Source organism: Pleurodeles waltl, chromosome 5, assembly GCF_031143425.1.
Source record: "Pleurodeles waltl isolate 20211129_DDA chromosome 5, aPleWal1.hap1.20221129, whole genome shotgun sequence".
NCBI lineage: Eukaryota > Metazoa > Chordata > Amphibia > Caudata > Salamandridae > Pleurodeles > Pleurodeles waltl.
In genome coordinates, this window is record NC_090444.1 from 132236069 (window position 1) to 132253855 (window position 17787).

General features: G+C 42.2%; 1 protein-coding gene across 1 annotated transcript in view; it reads left to right on the forward strand.

The window, feature by feature from the left end:
- XDH (xanthine dehydrogenase) overlaps positions 1 to 17787 on the forward strand; it is a 411630-nt gene that overhangs the window by 55146 nt on the left and 338697 nt on the right. The window contains exons 3-6 of the mRNA XM_069233805.1: positions 4649 to 4745; positions 9941 to 10049; positions 12076 to 12202; positions 16125 to 16186. Of these exons, the coding sequence (XP_069089906.1) occupies positions 4649 to 4745; positions 9941 to 10049; positions 12076 to 12202; positions 16125 to 16186 (395 nt within the window). The remainder of the gene's footprint in view (positions 1 to 4648; positions 4746 to 9940; positions 10050 to 12075; positions 12203 to 16124; positions 16187 to 17787) is intronic.

Consider the following 17787-nt stretch of genomic DNA (forward strand, 5'->3'; position numbering starts at 1 on the left):
GACCTCAAAGGGGATTTTAAGAAAAGCTACTTTTTCAGAGTATTCTGCTTTCCAGTTCCAAACCCACAGATTACAGCGTGCCAAAATTTGTGCACCAGACGATATTTCTGTAGACCTGATTATATCATATAATACATCCACTAAACATTTAGCTTGCTGTTCCAATACAACAAGATGTCTGCACAATCCGTTCCCTCTTGAATGGCCTGTGATAAATATTCAAAATTATGACCCATAGACTGTGCTGAATTTGCTGCATAGGTGGACGCTTTTAATGTCAAGTTATTAGACCTAAATGCTTTCGCCAGTGCTCTATCAATTTTCTGATCAACCGTGACCAATGAAGTGCAGTCATCTACAATCACAGTGGTTCTTCGTATTAAAGGTGCAAGAATCAAGTCCACCTTCACACTCATAGAAATAAGATCCTCTCCCTCTAACAGAGTATTTGTCTTCACAAGGAATCTGGGAAAGGCACAGAAGTTCAAATCTTTCCATTGCCAAAATATAACTGTTTTATTTGTCCGTGAAGGTGTAATTCCATCATCAGGATCTTAACATATTGTGGGAACTAAACCTCTTGTTCCTCTGGCTGAGGCACTGTCTGGAACCCCAAATTATCTGCAATGTGGTTCAGGATCATTGTCAACTCCTCTTTGGAAATAAATGTAATTACCTGAGTCAGAATCAACTACGACCTTTTTCACTTTTGCCTATTTGTTAGAGTAATGCGGAGCTTTACTCACCACCTCCTGAGTCATATTTTCCTCCTCTGCTGCTGTTAGACATACAGGAATCTCAGAAGTTCTAGACTTTTTGGGAGCCCTTTGCTTCTCCTGGCTTTTGGAAGATGAAGGAGTAACATGTCTTTCTTCCTCGTTCTTTTCCTCTCTATACTGTCGCAGTCCTCACACCAGTGTCTACAACACACTGACTGAGACAACAAGGGGCCTTAAATAATCATCATCATGCAAATGGGTCAACTAAAATATACCAATGAGAAACATTCCCCATTTTCAAAATGAATACTTTCCCTCGCTAACTTGATGGGCACTCTGTTGTAAAGCCAGGCGGTCCACTGTCTCATCACATTGGTGTCTTCCTCAGCTCTTTCTCCTTTGAAAACCCAGAAGGCAGTCGACGAGCATGCACAACTCCTGAAACTCCATCAGGGAAATCATACACCAAGTGCGTTGGAAGAGGAGACCATCCACTTGGTGCAGCAACCTTCTCTAAATCTTCCTAAATACTAGAGCAAACTCCTCAGCTCCATGTTAGTGCAGATAAGTATCCAAGACACAACTGAAAAAACAGGACGTGGCTTGGGTGGGTGGAGTTTTTAATAGTTTAGAATGAATTGGTGGGTGTGTCTGAGGCTGACCACCTCTCACTATGTAATTAATCAAGGCAAAGTACATTTGAGGAGTTAATGCAGTGTGTCTTACTGTTGTATGTATAAGGATGCCAACCGATCAGTCATCTTATCCCTTTCTCAGTTAATCACCACACAGAAGATATGGCCACCTCCTGCCCGTATGGTTCCGTCAGTCCCTGCCAGCACCTGAACGTTTGACTTCACAGACTGAGTGAAAATAAGTTGATTAGGTACACTGTGTATGCTTCTGTTTACCTGTAGCATGCACAGTGCATCTGTTAACTAAGAGAGTAATAAAACAAGTTGAATCAAGCAGTAACCAGACATACTACAAGCGGTGGCAATACTGTGATTGTTTAACCAACAGAGAACTACAATTAACAAATCAGGAAAGAATGACACGAATACAGCAATGGTTTTAAAAAGTGCTCAGTCCTCAAACGCAGTGCACACATTGACTAAACATACATAAAGTGTACAAAAGGAGCACCAAACTGGCCACAAAATATAACAACCAAGTAAAGCCTCTGTATGTTTCTATACACATGATTCTTAATTTGGGAAGAGGTGACTCATGGGCACAAGTCATACAACTGTGGGCAGCTGAATCTGAAAAGATCAAGGATACTGTAGGTACTGGTGTGTCCTTATGTCTCCGCGGTAGCTTCAGGATGCAACTTATGTTTATTACTCTCTTAATTTAATTCTACACTGATTGTAAAAACGTTTCAAACAAATATTTTTTACAGTTTTGCAACACAGGCACGAATGTTACCTTTAGATCTATTGTTTACCTCAGGTTGCTGGTTATCCTGGGTATGCCCTTTTGGATATAACACAGTGATATATTTACAGCATGTTATCTGGCCGTGCTGGCGATGATGTGGAGATGATGGAATGAAATGATGTAGAGGCAGCCATTTTAAGACTCAGGACTCAGTCCCTTGCCCTGGAAAAATTATTTCAAAAAATATATGGGGGGGGCGGGGGGGGGGTTCAGTAAGGATAAAATCCCCCCCTAGGCCTGGGGGGTGGGGTAGGAGGAGTTCCCTGAGGCATCTGCTTTGGGGACAAAAACATATATATATATTTAATTTGGCTATAAATTCACAGTGGATCTGTGAGTCCATGACAACATTTTTTAAATAAAGTGCTATGAAAACATAACCCCCCTGGGGTGGGCCAGTGCCCCAGCGGGGCACAATGGTCTTTATAGGAGAGAAGGGCATGCAGGCCCCCTCCCTGAGCCTGCTTGAGGACCTGGGGACCCCATCCCTTGAGCCAAAACCTATTTAAAGGTGAAAGGGGCTCACAGTCTCCCTCCCTGAGCCTGTCTGAGGCCCCAGGTACCCCACTGCCTGGGTCCAATTATTTAAATGTGAAAGGGGCTCACAGCCTACCTTTTTGAGCCTGCCTGGTGCCCCAGGTACCCCACCACTGGGTCTGATACTTTATTTAAAGAGGAGTGTGTGCCTCCCTCCATGAGCTTGTTTGAAGCCCTAGCGACCCCATCTCCTGGGGCCGATAAGAAATTTAAGAGGACAGGGGCATGTGCCTCCCACCCAAGGTTGCTAGAGGCCAGATAGGCCCCATCCACTGCGGTAAATAAGTTATCAAAGGGGAGGGGGGCATGCAACCCCTTCCCAGAGCCATTCTGTGACCTCGGGGACCCCATTCCCTGGTGCGGCTCTGTTGCATGCTCCTGGGGACCCCATCCCCTGGGACATTGTGAGTTCCTGTTATGTGCTCCCACCGAGTGGGAGCAGAAAGCTGCTTCCACCAGGTAGGAGTACATTGTATCTCCCTGCCTACCCTCCCACCTTGAAGGAGCAAAAGAAAGCTGCTACCGAGGGCGGGAGCAATGCCAGCTGCTGATGCGGCCAGGATGGGTGGGGGGCAGGCAGGGGAGCCGGCAGGGATTTGGGTTTCCCCTCACAGCCCCCAATGTGATTAATGCCTTGGGGTGCCCAGGGTGGGCACCGGGGAACCTCACCTTTATAAAAAAGAAAAGGAAACATTGTCAGTTCCTGCCCAGCCCATGGGGCCACTTTTAGGGAGCAGGCAAGGGTGCAGGGGCCCTGGGACTTACCCTATGGCCCCATCAAATAAGTAATGCTGTGCGGTGCCTCGGGTGGGCACTGCACACCCCATTTGTTTTTTTTGTTTGTTTTGAAACAAGGATAAACATTGCCAGCTCCTTCGCGGACAATGGGATCACTTGCAGGGAGCCAGGGTGGCTGCAGCTCACCATGCACTGCTAATTATCTCCCATATTTCATCAGTCATAACATGCTCTGTTACATCATTGATAACCAGGCTGCAACATTTGAAATGACATCATAGATGACAACACTGTGCATGGCTGGGGTGTGAATTATGATTACTTTAGGGCTAAAGTTACAGTTGTTGAGATAACTATACCTTGTGAATTTCAGTGATTTTGTTCATGTAAAATTTATGGACCTGATTTAGATCTCGGCGGAGGGGTTACTCCATCTCACCGGTGATGCATATGCCGTCACCAAAATCTAAATACCATAGAAAACAATGGTATTATATTTCAGCGGAAGGGATATCCATTACCATTGCGGTGGAGAAAACTCTCCAACGAGATCTAAATCAGGCTCTATGTATCTTCATCTAACTATTACGTTTCACTAACCTTTGGGTTTTTCAGTGGATATGTATCTGTCTGCCTGTCTGTCTATCTGTCTGCCTGTCTGTCTGTCTGTCTGTCTGTCTGTCTGTCTGTCTGTCTATCTATCACTAAAAATCATTTTTGCTCAGTAACTCAAGAAAGGTTGAAGGAATTTTCACCCACTCAAGACAATAACTGGGTGGGCTTTCCTTCAGTATTTATTTGGTTGCTTGTGATGACAGTCCTCTATATAAATTTCCATAATACATGGAAAATATACCTTTTGGGATCCCTTGATACCTTTTGACCCTTTTGACCAATCTACACCGAATTATGACCACTTAAATGTTGATTTGTGACTGCACTGTAGCCAACCTTATTGTAACTTTGCTGGGCAGGAGCCACAGTAATTAAGAATGCAAAATTGCAATTCCCCATGGAATGAGTTGCCACCATCAATAACAGAGGTAAAATAATAATATTTATGAATGCGAGGAAATGTCATAGATTTGCAGCAAAGTGTGAGGGAAAATAACATCTTCCCAAAGAATAGCAGTGTTTAGGAATATATGTTTTTGTGCAGTATTTTTTTTGTAGCTTCAAAATGCTATTTTCCTTAACTTTCCTTCTCTCAGTGGGTTTACCTGGAACGAAGCTGGGATGTGGGGAAGGTGGATGCGGTGCATGTACTGTAATGATATCTCGATATGACCAAATACAGGAGAAAATAATGTATCCTTTTTATACTGTGAATTATATCATCACCAGATTGACAAAAGGGAAAATGTCACACATGTTGCAGAATGCTAGTGTGTGAGGCACCGTAATAAGTCACCGATGTCTAATCTTTAACCTTGGAGTCACACAAAGACAATGAGCTTTTAAGTATTCTGGTAACAACTGCAGTGTAGCAAATGTTCTTTTTGTATACTGTTATATTTTGCATTCTTTAATATCATCACACCCAATCAAAAATCACTCTCTCTTGTTATGTTTACAACATTCCAGCAATCACAGAGATGGGAAGGCATCCACCATCTTGCAAAATGCATTACAAATCAATGGGTATGGTTACCTTAGGGCATTTCTCACGAGCCATTAGATATCTGGGGCCAGATGTAGCAAAATAGCAATTTGCGACTTGCAAATTGCGAGTCCCTGCGACTCGCAATTTGCAAGTTGCAAATTGCTATGCAGTACGGTGTCTCAGACACCGACTGCAACTCGCAATGGGGTCGCAATGACCCACCTCATGAATATTCATGAGGTGGGTCGCAAATTGCGGCCCCATTGCGAGTATAGGCACTCGCTAACATGGAGGCCTGCTGACGTCAGCAGGCCTCCATGTTAGCGACCTGCTTTTCAATAAAGCAGTTTTTTTTTTTTTAAGTGTAGCCCGTTTTCCTAACAGGAAAACGACCTGCACTTCAAAAAAACCGAAACCTTTAGTTTCGGTTTTTTTCAGGGCAGGGAGTGGTCCCTTGGACCACTCCCTGCCCTGAAAAAATATTTTGGGCTCCAGTCACAAACTGGAAGGGGTCCCATGGGGACCCCTTCCAATTTGCGAGTGGGTTACCATCCATACCATCCACTTAAAGTGGATGGTAACTGCGATGCCATTTGCGACCGCATATGTGGTCACAAATGGAATTGCATCCCAATGCGACTCGCAAATAGGAAGGGAACACCCCTTCCTATTTGCGAGTCTGAAATGCATTTTGCGAGTCGGTAACGACTCGCAAAATGCATTTCTGCATAGGAAACTGCGTTTTGCAACTAGCAAACGGCAAATTTTGCCGTTTGCGAGTTGCAAACAGTTTCCTACATCTGGCCCCTTGTATTTTAACTCTGGCACAGGCTTAACCTCAATCTTGGTAGCTGATTTCCAACTATGCACTGCCAGCCTCTTCCACACATTGAAAATGAAGATGTAAAACATCTGAAGCAGTTCCATGTATGAAAGGGTAACGGGATATCAAGGGAAAACTAGAATCCTAATTGGTTGCTATGGGCGGTTGATATTACTTGGTAAAAATTAGCCTTGGTGGGCCGACAGATTTTGAATACTTTAAACCCTCTAGAAGTAAAAGTAAATATGAGTCATTTATCTTTTGTACCTTACCGCCTTTACTTTGATGTTGTAGAAAAGGCAAAGGAGTCGAGCTGGATTTCCATCTAGAACTTCAATATTTCCCAGTGTTACAGCCACAATATAAATAAACAATTAGAGTGCAGTTTGACTGCAGGGAGTGGAGAGCCATGATGTGAGGTCCAAAACTTGATTCACTATTGTTCCTTATGACTTGTGTACTTATTCTGTGCCTTGCTCCTGTGGTTCCTCTAGCAGGGTAACAGAAGCCCATAAAAAGATGTGAGGAAGGGAGAGATATCTGGGACTTGGACCGAAGGCTCAATTACCTCTTTGTGCCCCTTCCCCTCTCATCCTTTTTCCATCTCCCTGAACAGTCATTCATTGATGACTTGTTCCTATATCAACCATACTTCATGTCTATTATATTTTGTTAAAGTTATCCTGTCCATGAAAACTAGTATGTCACCTGACATCTTTCTTCTGAAACATTTAATGCACAGATATTGGGGAGGTGCCCAGAATCCTTGTGAATTGATCCCACAAAATATTATGGAGAATGCAATTTCCTGACATCATTAAGCATTATAGCCCACTGCTGAAGCAGTAACAGTGGTAAAAGACCCACAAACCTGAGTTATAAACCCAATCTGCAGGTAAGGGACTGTAATGAGAACAGAGACCTTTAACAATCGTTCTAACCCAAGGCAAAGGGCTATAAGGCTATTAGAACATTCTACTAGTAGGTGTAAAATATTCTGAATTAGAAATGAAGAAAACAGAAAGACAAACATTGGAATGCTGGAGCAAAACGTCTGTACCATTCATTATTGTACCTCGGCCCCTTCACTGTCTTCAGTTGAGCTCCCAACTTTTCAATGTTCTGAAGAGAAATAGCAACTAAAGGTAACTCTCCAGTTGTCTGGTTCCACCATGGTTAAAGCTGTCTTTAGACTGTAGCGCTCACTGCTGCAAGACAATAACATGGCTAGAACAACTATAGAGTGCAAAGTTCCTAAGTGCAGTTTACAATATAGTTTAAAAGTGCTTACTATCGTTAAAACACATTAATGGCAATAACTGGTAATTCCCAAAAACAAATTCAAGAGAAGAGGTATATTTTTAAAGACACTGATGTGAATGCACCTTTCTGGACAGGTACAAAGGAAGAAAAATAAAACTACGCCCAAGGAAGAAATATTTTTGAAATGCTGCACTGGAATTATGAGTAAGGGTGTGTATAGATTAAAAGTTTGGGGACTGTTAGGCGCTTCTGGAGCTCACATTATTCAGACTAAGGGGGTTAAGCGTAAGTTTTACCCTTGCAATTCACTCAAATCCATCCCTGTCACCAATTCCATAAACAATTCAAAAGAAACAGCTGAAGGCCCCTAGTGTGTCACATTACACCATCCCAGGAAGCATTCACTTAATTGACTGAGCCACCATTCAAGATAAATTGTAAAATCACACAAGTTCGTGCACAATGAGTTCATAATAGGAGGGCTTGAACCGGAATGTCTGCGCAGGCGCAGAGCACGGTCATTGTGAGGCGCCTTCATTGTTCCTTTTCAATAATTCCACCTTCTTTGCTTTCCTAATTTTTGTTTATTCCTTTCAACTTCGCATTTGCTTTCCTTTCCAGTTTCTTCTATCTTTTGCTATTCCGTTTTGCCCCATTCCAACTTTGTGCAAAACTGGGAAAATACCTTATAGAAGTGTTGTGTGAGATCTTGCATTATTGCATATGTACAGGAACACACTGGTAACCAGTTATATGTAAATAACATGCCATACTATGATTTACTCATGACGCATATATATTTTATTATGTAGAGCAAGGTTTGCTCCCATTAGCTTGTGGAATAGTAATTGCCCACTTAAATCAACAAATCGTTATTTATTTGACAAACTTTGCATCTGGCAATAATACAGCAAAGGAGTTTTGAATTTCCTCACTGTCAGAATTTCGAATGAACCTACATTGGCCCATCGTCTCCCAAATGGGCCCTTGCAGGTGTGCAGCATGTGTTCTTTTGCTGCATGCCCCAATTCACACTGTGGTGACACCATTGCCAGACTGGCAATCAAGCAGTGCCAGATGGTCTGAGCAGGTCATTGTGTAGGCTGTGTTTTTTTCACTATTTGTGTACCTGTTGTATGGTCAGGTGGGCTGGTTTTTACTGATAATTGCTTTTGTTTTACCACAAACATTGAATACAGCAAGCATAAATGCATGCAGTCTCCCATATCTTGCAAAGCCCTTAATAAGCCTGGATTTACAATTTCAAATCTACCCCAATTTGCAAATGTGGGCCATGTTTTTTAGTTGGTTGATTTGCGAATGGGGTCCACTTATTTTGGTGCCCAAGCCTATTTGCTGTCCCAGTCCTACCCCGGGGTGGCACTGCGGGATATAAAATGAGGGTGAGTGCAGATGCTGCGCAGGAATATTGCCCCTTGCCCTGCACACTCAGGAAAACACTGTCTCCCAGGAAACATATGTGGATTACGTGGTGTGCAGATGTCAGTAAGCTCCTGCTTCCATGTGCATGACCAGTGCTTAATTTGTAAATTAAAACGTGCCAGTGCACTAAGCCCTTCTCTTTCACACGCGGCTGCTGAAATTAAACGTGGGAACACGGAATACTGAGGCAGCGTAATCCTGAAGCCATGTCGGGCCTCTTCAATCCATTTACAGTCACTCTTACCCTTTCAGCTGTCAGCTCACTCTTGCAGCTTTCTTTCTCCCTTTGTGACGCATTTTCGTTTTTCTCTTCCTTCGCCTTTCCCATATGTGTCTTTTCCTCGCAGCAAATGCTTGGGGCAGAAGAATAAGCACCGGCCCTCAAAAATAAGTGCCGGTGTTCAGCACCAGAAACAACAAACACAAATTAAGCACTGTGCATGACTGTGCATGAGAGCAGAATTGAGAGTACATGACTTAAAGAACCTTAAATAGCCCATTCCTATGAATGCTTCCATTTACATTTCCAGCTCGGAGTTTGGAGAGGAAATGTAAATCAATACTCCACACAAAAGGTGGAGTATTGGTCTGCAATGCAGACAGGGAATTTGTATGTGTCCCTCCTCCATTACCACCTTCCCCTGCATCAGCCCTGGAATAAGATAGAAATGCTCACGGTCCTATAACCTTTATCCCACAGATGTTGCCGCACATGGCATTTACACTGCAGTTTTTACCAAGCAAGTAAGTACTACGCTGGTAAGTGATGCAAATGGATATTTACCTTTACTCCTTCTACTTCACTCCACAGGTAAGATTAGGGTTAAGAGGTGGGTAGAGGTAAACCAAGGCAAGAGTTAATACCATGGAGTAAAGGCATGTGGGATAAAGACTTGAGTTGTAACAACTGATGTTCGTGCTAGGGCAATGCATTGAAATATGCACCTGGTGCACGCATGAGTGCAGAGTCCATGTGGGGGCAAAATAGGTGATCATATGGCAAATTCTTACACAAGCCAAATCCAATATGTGAATTTGTGCATATGCCCATTGGTGTGGCAGGTGCAGATTCTAGTGCATCTCTAGTTCACAGAGAAAAGTCTCATGTGCAATTGTTCCCTGAGTGCAATTGTGCATGTGCTAATATCTTTGCAACGTCACAAATGGTAAATGCTTAAAATCATGAATCTGCTCACCTGTTGGCATGCAACCTGTTGGTGCAGATTGATCAGTTTCCTTTGAGCTGTGTTTGTGTTCATTGTAGAAACCTATAACAGATATGCCTTCAAGGATTCAACCAGCTTTGAGTTATTGCATGAAAAACCTTGCTGCACAGTGTTACTAGTTAACTGACCTTAATGCTTATCCTAGTCACTACTCTGCAAATGCTTGCCTGGCACCTGTCTGTTCTCTGCACCATGCTGCAGTGACCACCGTAGAAGGAATTGGGAGTACAAAGACAAGGCTTCACCCTGTCCAGGTAAGATCTGCAATCTGTAAAAGTGTAGGCACATGTGCTGCCTGTGATTGTCCAACAAATAACCCATTGTCAGACCATTGAGTATATAAATTTACATTTGTTGGTCCACATTTTGTGTATATGATCTGTTTGTTACAATTTTTTTTCTTTGCTATTTGTTTGGTGTCTAATTGATCAAATATGTAATTTGCCTAATATTAATTGAACCCTATTCTCTTGACACTGTGAGGCACAGATATGGTTGTTCTTTTATTACAAAATAAGCATTTGCCCTTGTTTCACAGGCAAAAGAGGGCATCATCGTCAATTCATGTGCACCTTCTCCAAATTGTAAATAGGGGTTCGTAAAACTCTCAGAGTTTAATTTCGGGAAATTCCGCAGAGTTACATAAAAACTCTGCGAGATACAGTGGAGTTCTGCCACAGGGCAGAAAATATGCATGTCGTGCTGCTCACACTGCAGTTTAGCGTCCGTATCACGAAGGGCACCATGCAGTGGGCAAGCGCGCGCCGTCATTCAAGTTGATTTTGCTGCTGCTGAAATAGAAAATATATTCAAGCAGCAGCAAGTTTACTCAAGAAGCAGCTCTCTCACCATTACCGTTCCTAATCAGCCTTTCACAACAACCAAATGCTAGAAAATGGCACTATAGGATGCCAAATCTTACTTGCATTCTGGAGCCTCATTGGAAAAAAAATCCACCATGAGGTGATTGGAATATGACCGGAACTCCTCGTTAGAAGAGTTTGAAACATTCCGCCCACCACTAGTTGTAAACCTGATATGTGTAATACTGCTTGCACCTGATACAGGTGGATATATTAAAAAGACTGCAGGTTGCGCAAACAAAACTTATCACTTTTAAATTTCTTTAAAGATTTTTTCAGTTTAAAGTAAAACTATTTCAGGTTCAATATAAGCAAAAGCATTGATTCAAATTCAAAGTTATTGACACGCCAAAGGAAAAATCAATCATCAACAAGGGCATCAATATAGAAATATGTATTTAATAGGCTGTCATTTTGGACATGGAGTATTCAAGTCAAGGACTTTGTCTGGGGTTTTCTGGCCACTGTAGTTCACTAATAGTGGATTGATTTATGAAAAAGAATCCTCTGATTTGTTGAGGAAGTGCTATGTCTCATGGAGTATCCAGAAGCAGAAATTCCACCACCAAACTATCACCATGTTCACCCATTAATTCTCCAAGCTAGTTAGCATTTCTTCAACAAACTAAAGGAACTGAATTTCCATTTCCATTGCTACCATCTTTGAATTTCCTCTTCAGTTGGTCATTCAGGGATGGGAAAGAACTGGACATTTGTCACCACCTCTATAATCCTGCAGCTTATTTAAAGTACAGAGTAAGCCAGGATGCCAGATGGAAGACCAACTGCCATCGGGGACACCGTGTTGGTGGTCCTAGTGCTGAGAGAATGAGCATTGGAAGGCCACCCCGTTAAGAGTTGTCCCTCAGACGTAATTCCTTAGAGTGGACCTTCTCTCATAGAGCACCATTGAAAAAAAATTCTGAATGTCGCCAATGCACTGTAATGTAATTTCCAGCACATGTGGTACATTAGTTATGAGAATCCCGGAGATGCTCCGTGTGAGAAACTGGGTTGTTGGTTGAGGGGGTTCAAACACTACTCAAGCAACAGCCACAATCCTTGCTAGAGGGAACCATAAAAAGTAATTGTGGCTACTGCTTGTGCAGGGTCTCCCCTCCTCAACCAGCAACCCAATTTCCAACAATACATTCCTGTAGTTTGCAGGATGCATGATATAGCTAGCTTTGAGGATGATTCGCAGCAATAAGTTTGATCACTGGACTTTGGGAATTTTTAATATAAGCAATGCTGAAAAACATTTAAAAAAAGAAGCAATGCTGGACATTAAACAAGAAATAATGCTGCAAGCCTAAGGACACCTTACAATAGTATCTCAAATAACAGTCAATGATACAATCTTCTGTCTTGTTGTATTAATAGTCCAAGTACTTTCACAAATATTCTCCATTTACAGGAAAGAATAGCAAAGAGCCATGGCTCCCAGTGCGGATTCTGCACTCCTGGCATCGTCATGTCCATGTACACCTTGCTTCGCAATTCACCAGAGCCAACTATGGAGGAGATCGAGAATGCATTCCAAGGTACTTCTTATCCACTTCAACAGGGCTACTGTGGCACTTGCGACTATGAAAAGTGCTATATAGACACATTATGCACAGAGATGGCACAAAATGAACATCTTTGGTGGTGGATTTACCGCTCGGAGTCCATTGTTAGCCATGCTTCAGATCAAGCAATCATTAGCAATGCTAGTCAGTCTGTGTTGGCTCACAGCCTTTTGGTTTTGTCAATGCTTGTTTTGTTTTGCCATAGTTTCCTTGCAACATTTTTGTGGGAGCTACTAGGCCCTCGCTAATGTTAAAAGCGTTTATTAGTAAAAAACAAAAATCGTTTTTTGGACTCAAAAAGCACGCATTAGTTTTGTAGTCCATCAATTGATAAGCACTACTTTGTGTGTGGATGAGCTCTTTGAGAAAGGGCAGAATGCCATCACTTAAAGTTAAGTTAGCCAATGGCTGAAGTAGGCTGATCCAATGCCCGCCTGCTGTAGTGTGCAAAAGTAAAATATGAATGACGGTACAGTAGAACAATGGATGTAGATGGTTGGCCTTTTAAGCATATTCTACACATTATGGAGATAGTTGTAGCTAAATTTAATATCTTGTCTACCGCAAATTCCAATGAACGAACACAGGAACAGGCTTTCACTTCATATGGACTGAATCTCTGGAATGATCTCTCTTTGCACATCAAACTTACTCCTTCAGTGATTCAATTAAAAAAGGTCACAAATCCAACCTCCTCAAAATCTTCGACCATTCTGTAATCCTTACCTCGTACGACTCTCCCCACAGTGATGCTCAGTTTCTTTTGCATTTACTGTGCTCATTGCAAACCTATATGCACATCTTTCCGTCCACATGAGCTGAGCTTTAGAAGAAAGCGCATGCTTTATAAATAAACCCTAATAAATAAAAATAAAAATGAAATAGAAAGACCAGGAAAAGGTACCCATTTTCTTTATTAATCAGTCCCAGAGTAGATTTCAATTTACGAGAAGTCATTGTTAGGTTTTATTTTCTCAAGAACATTCGGCCCTGATGTGAGGCTCTCTTCTCTCTAGGTTTTGTTCCCTGCCACCTGCCTTGTTGTGATCTAGAAGTGGGCAAACCCTTATCATCCACATTTCATTGGTCTTTACACCAAGTGTTCCTTTACCGGGCTCAAAGCTACAATTCCACATCTAAATTCAAGCCATTTAGCTTGTGCTCTAATGTCTGTATCTAGGTTATGACAAGAACTAGGAGTTTATTTTGAACCCCTCTTTGCCTTTTGGACACCATATTAATTTATTCAGTGACATTCATGTTTCCGCCTATTTACACGTCTATGGAACACTAGAGACCAGGGATCAGAAGTCATCATCCCTATAACAGTAGAATGGATCACTGTAATTCGGTCTACATTGGTTTTCCCAAACTAACAGAATACAGAGATGCTAAAAAATAGTTATCCAGCTAATGGTGGGTGTAGGCAGCCCTCAGGATAGCTCCTCTGTGCGGAGCATTGGAGTTGCCCATCAGACAACACTTATCCTATTTTTCAAACCATGACCAAGGTAGTGCTTTCATATACCTGAAGAAAATCCTGCATCAGTAGCGTAGCAAAGCTTAAGGAGCGCCCCCTCCATAGTGCATGGAGGGCCGGCCCCCACTTACAATCAATCCCAGGCAGGAGCTCTCAGCCCAGGGGCCTGCAGCCCGTGCACAGTGCCGGCTGTGGGGAGGGGCCCTTCTGGAGCTCCGCCCCTCACCCCGCACCGCGGGGTTTGCGGGGACTAATGTTACACTACCAGCATGCATTGACTGGCCATTGTTGTACCTAATGCTACCATCAACCTTAAAGGGACTCAGCTGTCTGCTGTGTCTATATAATAATTGCACTCTAATCTTCAGGGGTAGTAAGTGGCTCTGCAATATAATTTCTAAATTAAACACAATCATCATTTTAAAACATGAATTACCATACAGTAGAACAACAAAAAGGAAAGAGGATATTAATCCACATATTATTTAAACAAATAAAACCGAAAGTCAAAGAAGGCACACTTGGACTAATACAAGTGATCAGAAGAAACCGACACACTGAACAATTTAAACTGACAAGGGGAAACTTAGATGTGGAAAAAGTAAAAGGGATGTGATTCCGAGAGTCTGGGGGAAGGTGCAGAAGGAACAAAGAGACATGCTCTACAAAGTTGGAGTAAAAAGGAAGAAGGCCCAGCTGGAGTGCGCCAAGTGCCTACAACCTAAAATATAGAGTCTAAAGAAAACTTGTTATAGATTTACTAACCCTTTCACCTGGGTTTGATTCACGAAAGTGAAGCAAACTGGAACAAAGTTTTGATTTGGGAATAACTTGACATTGCAAAACTTATTTTGCATTGGAGAGGAGCCCTAAATTACGTACAGTAGCCCTAGCATAGATGGTACATGAGCGTTTCTATGTAACTACCCATTGTTTTGACGCAAATATCTATCACCTTCAAAAGGTAGACAGGACATTGCTCCAAAAATGTATACATTGGAGCAAAGTTTTTTTTCCCCCAACTTTGATGTATGCTGTAGTGAATGGGGCACATGCAAAGCTTAAAAAGTTCTGTAGCATGTCTAGGGATGGTATTTTGTACCCTAAGGGTAGCCTTCAATCCAAATATAATGCTTGATATCACACACACACATTTGCACTATGTTGTAAGGCTGTATGTGTTGTGCACCAGCACAGGGGCTTACAGCAGCGCCGAACCTTAGCAGAAAACCACAGAGCCAGGTTTAGGAAATACCAGTTTGCTGCATTTCAGTGCAGCAGAAATGTTGAAGCTACAGCATTAATCTCGACAGACACAGAAGAATACTATGAACAAGCATTGGCAATACCAAGCAGTCTCTCTTGAATATTAAGTTAAGCAAGACTGATTGGCATTGCCAAGGCTGTTTTGCTTCCTGCAGTGGGAAGAGCTTGTGATCTTGAAACCTGATTACAAGCTTCCTTGATCCAAGGTCAGTGTGATCATAGTAGTATTTCCAATGTAGCTTTCACCTTTCACATCAGGATTATCAAGAGAAGAATTTAAAAGGTCAATAGAAAATATTGTTTTTCCTTACATACAAAATAGCTGCCATAGTAAAGACCATAAAATGTGATCAGGGCTGTCTAAAGTCTTGTACTGCCTTTAGAAACAACCATGGCAATTGGGGATCTTTTAAGGAATGTGGTGCAGAGGAAAAGGTTTTGTTTTTCTGTTGTATATTTCACACCCCGCTGAATCCATCAAAGAGTTCTTGACGAGTCATTATGTCCAGGGGTATGTCCATCACATATAGATTTTTAGAATTTTGCAACGTCCAAGTGGAAGCTATCAACTCTGAGAATGTAGGCTTTGGGTTTGAAAGTCAAGCAGACACATCACTCTCTGGTACAGGTTTGTGCTTCACCTTCTCCCTCCTGCCCCCTCAACGAGTGATAGTGGGAGTCTTTTGCTACACAATTCAGCCCCTAAGTCTAAATATAAACTTGTCCCATGGTCAGCCTCAAAATAACATCCGTCTAGTTTATCCTCTGCCTGTGACGTCGCTCTGTACTCCACCTCTCATTTGAGCAATGCGAATGCCAGAAGTGCTTGTAGGACCTCTTCGGTATGTGTTGACCACAGTGGGATCTAAATCCTTGGTCCTCATTCAGTGCTACCAGTCAGTGCTCTGTACTGGTGCCGTCAGTGACCATCCTTGCATCTCCCTTTCTTGAAACGCAGGTTTTGACTGCAAGATAGTGGTAAAGGGACTGCAAGGGACTGTAAGGGGACTGCAAGGTACTGGTAAGGACACAGGAACAAAACAAAACTGGCCTTATCTCCTAGGCCACTCCCAGTCCACACAAATGTGCAAATTAGCAAAAAAAATGGATTATCTTGTGGTTCATTTTAATTTTGTCTTTTCAACATAGGAAACCTATGCCGTTGCACCGGATACAGACCCATCCTGGAAGGCTTCAGAACATTTGCAAGAGTATGTACATTAAACCATTCAGCTTCAGCTATGTTTCACAACACCAGCATTTGAACGTATATGTGATTGCAGTATTACACCATCATTTCCAAATTTGTGTAACTGGCTAATGCTGTCACCTTCCAAACAGTGACATGTAAGTAAATCATTTTACATGTGAAGTAGGGACGCAGGGATATGGTGGAATATATGCTATTAACTGAATTAGACCCACATTCTACTTTGCCTGTTATTTTGAGCAGTAATAATGCTACCAGTAAATATATCAATATCGGTCAATGTGGTATTTATCCAGTGCAGTATCAATGCATAATTCCATATTGTGTAAATCAGAAAGTGGCATAACATGAAATATTAGAGTTAGATCTCTAGGATTGTTGCATGTCTTTCCTCTATCAATAATTTTCCATCAAACTTTGCAAGGGTTTCCCCTATGTCCAGTGAAAGCTATGAATGTGCCTCAATTGTAGCAAAATTAATAATCCTGGTTTGGGCAAAATCTAAATGTTTTGCCCAAATTAGTATTTCAAGGTTCCTCAAATTAGTATGCTCTCAGTTGTTTCAAAGCCCAACTCTGAAGGATTTCAAAGAAGCAGACAATCATTAAGATATTGATCGGCAGCCATAGTTGGAAATGTGTGAGTGTATTGAGTTCTTGCAGAGGTATGTGAGCAAGATGTTTTGCCTGCTTTTGGCTGGAGAATACATTGTAATATAGTTGTAATTGTCCCAAGAATAAACCTGCATTTCCATCTGCGCTTCCAGGTCTGTGATTTTTTTCACCATCAACCAGACCATGCACTGTTGTTAAAAAAATCACAGCCCTAAAGGAAACGATCTCTAAATATTTAAAGGTGAAATTCCCATTTAGTTGTGCAACCAAAAATACCAACATGTTCTAATCAGTGCATTAATACTACGGTAGGGCTTGAACATTTCTTATATATTAACATTTTGGCGTCCCCTCATTAAAACGCTTTGGTGTTTCATTTGTTGCCGGAGAGTTGAAACCAAAACTCTAAGACATCCTAGACCCTATGGGGCATATTTATGATCCCCTTTGCATCTCTCTTGCACCACACAATGTAGTGCAAGAGTGACCAAATGCAAAATGAGATTGATGAAGCCACACAAGAACCCCTTGCATGGCCCTGCTTGGCTTCATAACTCTTGAGTAATGTAACGCAACACAAGTCGCACCTTTGCGTTACTCTTCACCAGGGAAGAGTTTCCATGGGTGTTGAGTGGGTGTTCTGACGCAACATCCATGGATTTTGACACATTCCCAGATTTCCTAGAAGTGGTAGACATGAGAAAGCACCAAAATTCTATGCCTTCCCAGATGAGGTGTAACGAGGAGAACTATCTTTATTTCTCCTTGTTTTTCCTCTTTCTCTGTGTACTGCATTATGCAGCACACATTGAAAGAGAAAAAAGCCTCAGGGGGCAGTTTTTGTGCAGGAAGGTGCTCCTTCCTGCACAAAAACAATCCTGCATGCAACACAGGCATGGTGCGGAAAAAAAACAATCCTGCATGGAACGCAGGCATGGTGCAAGGGTGCCTGCATTGGTGCTAGGGCACCAGCACAGGGGAAAAGGCA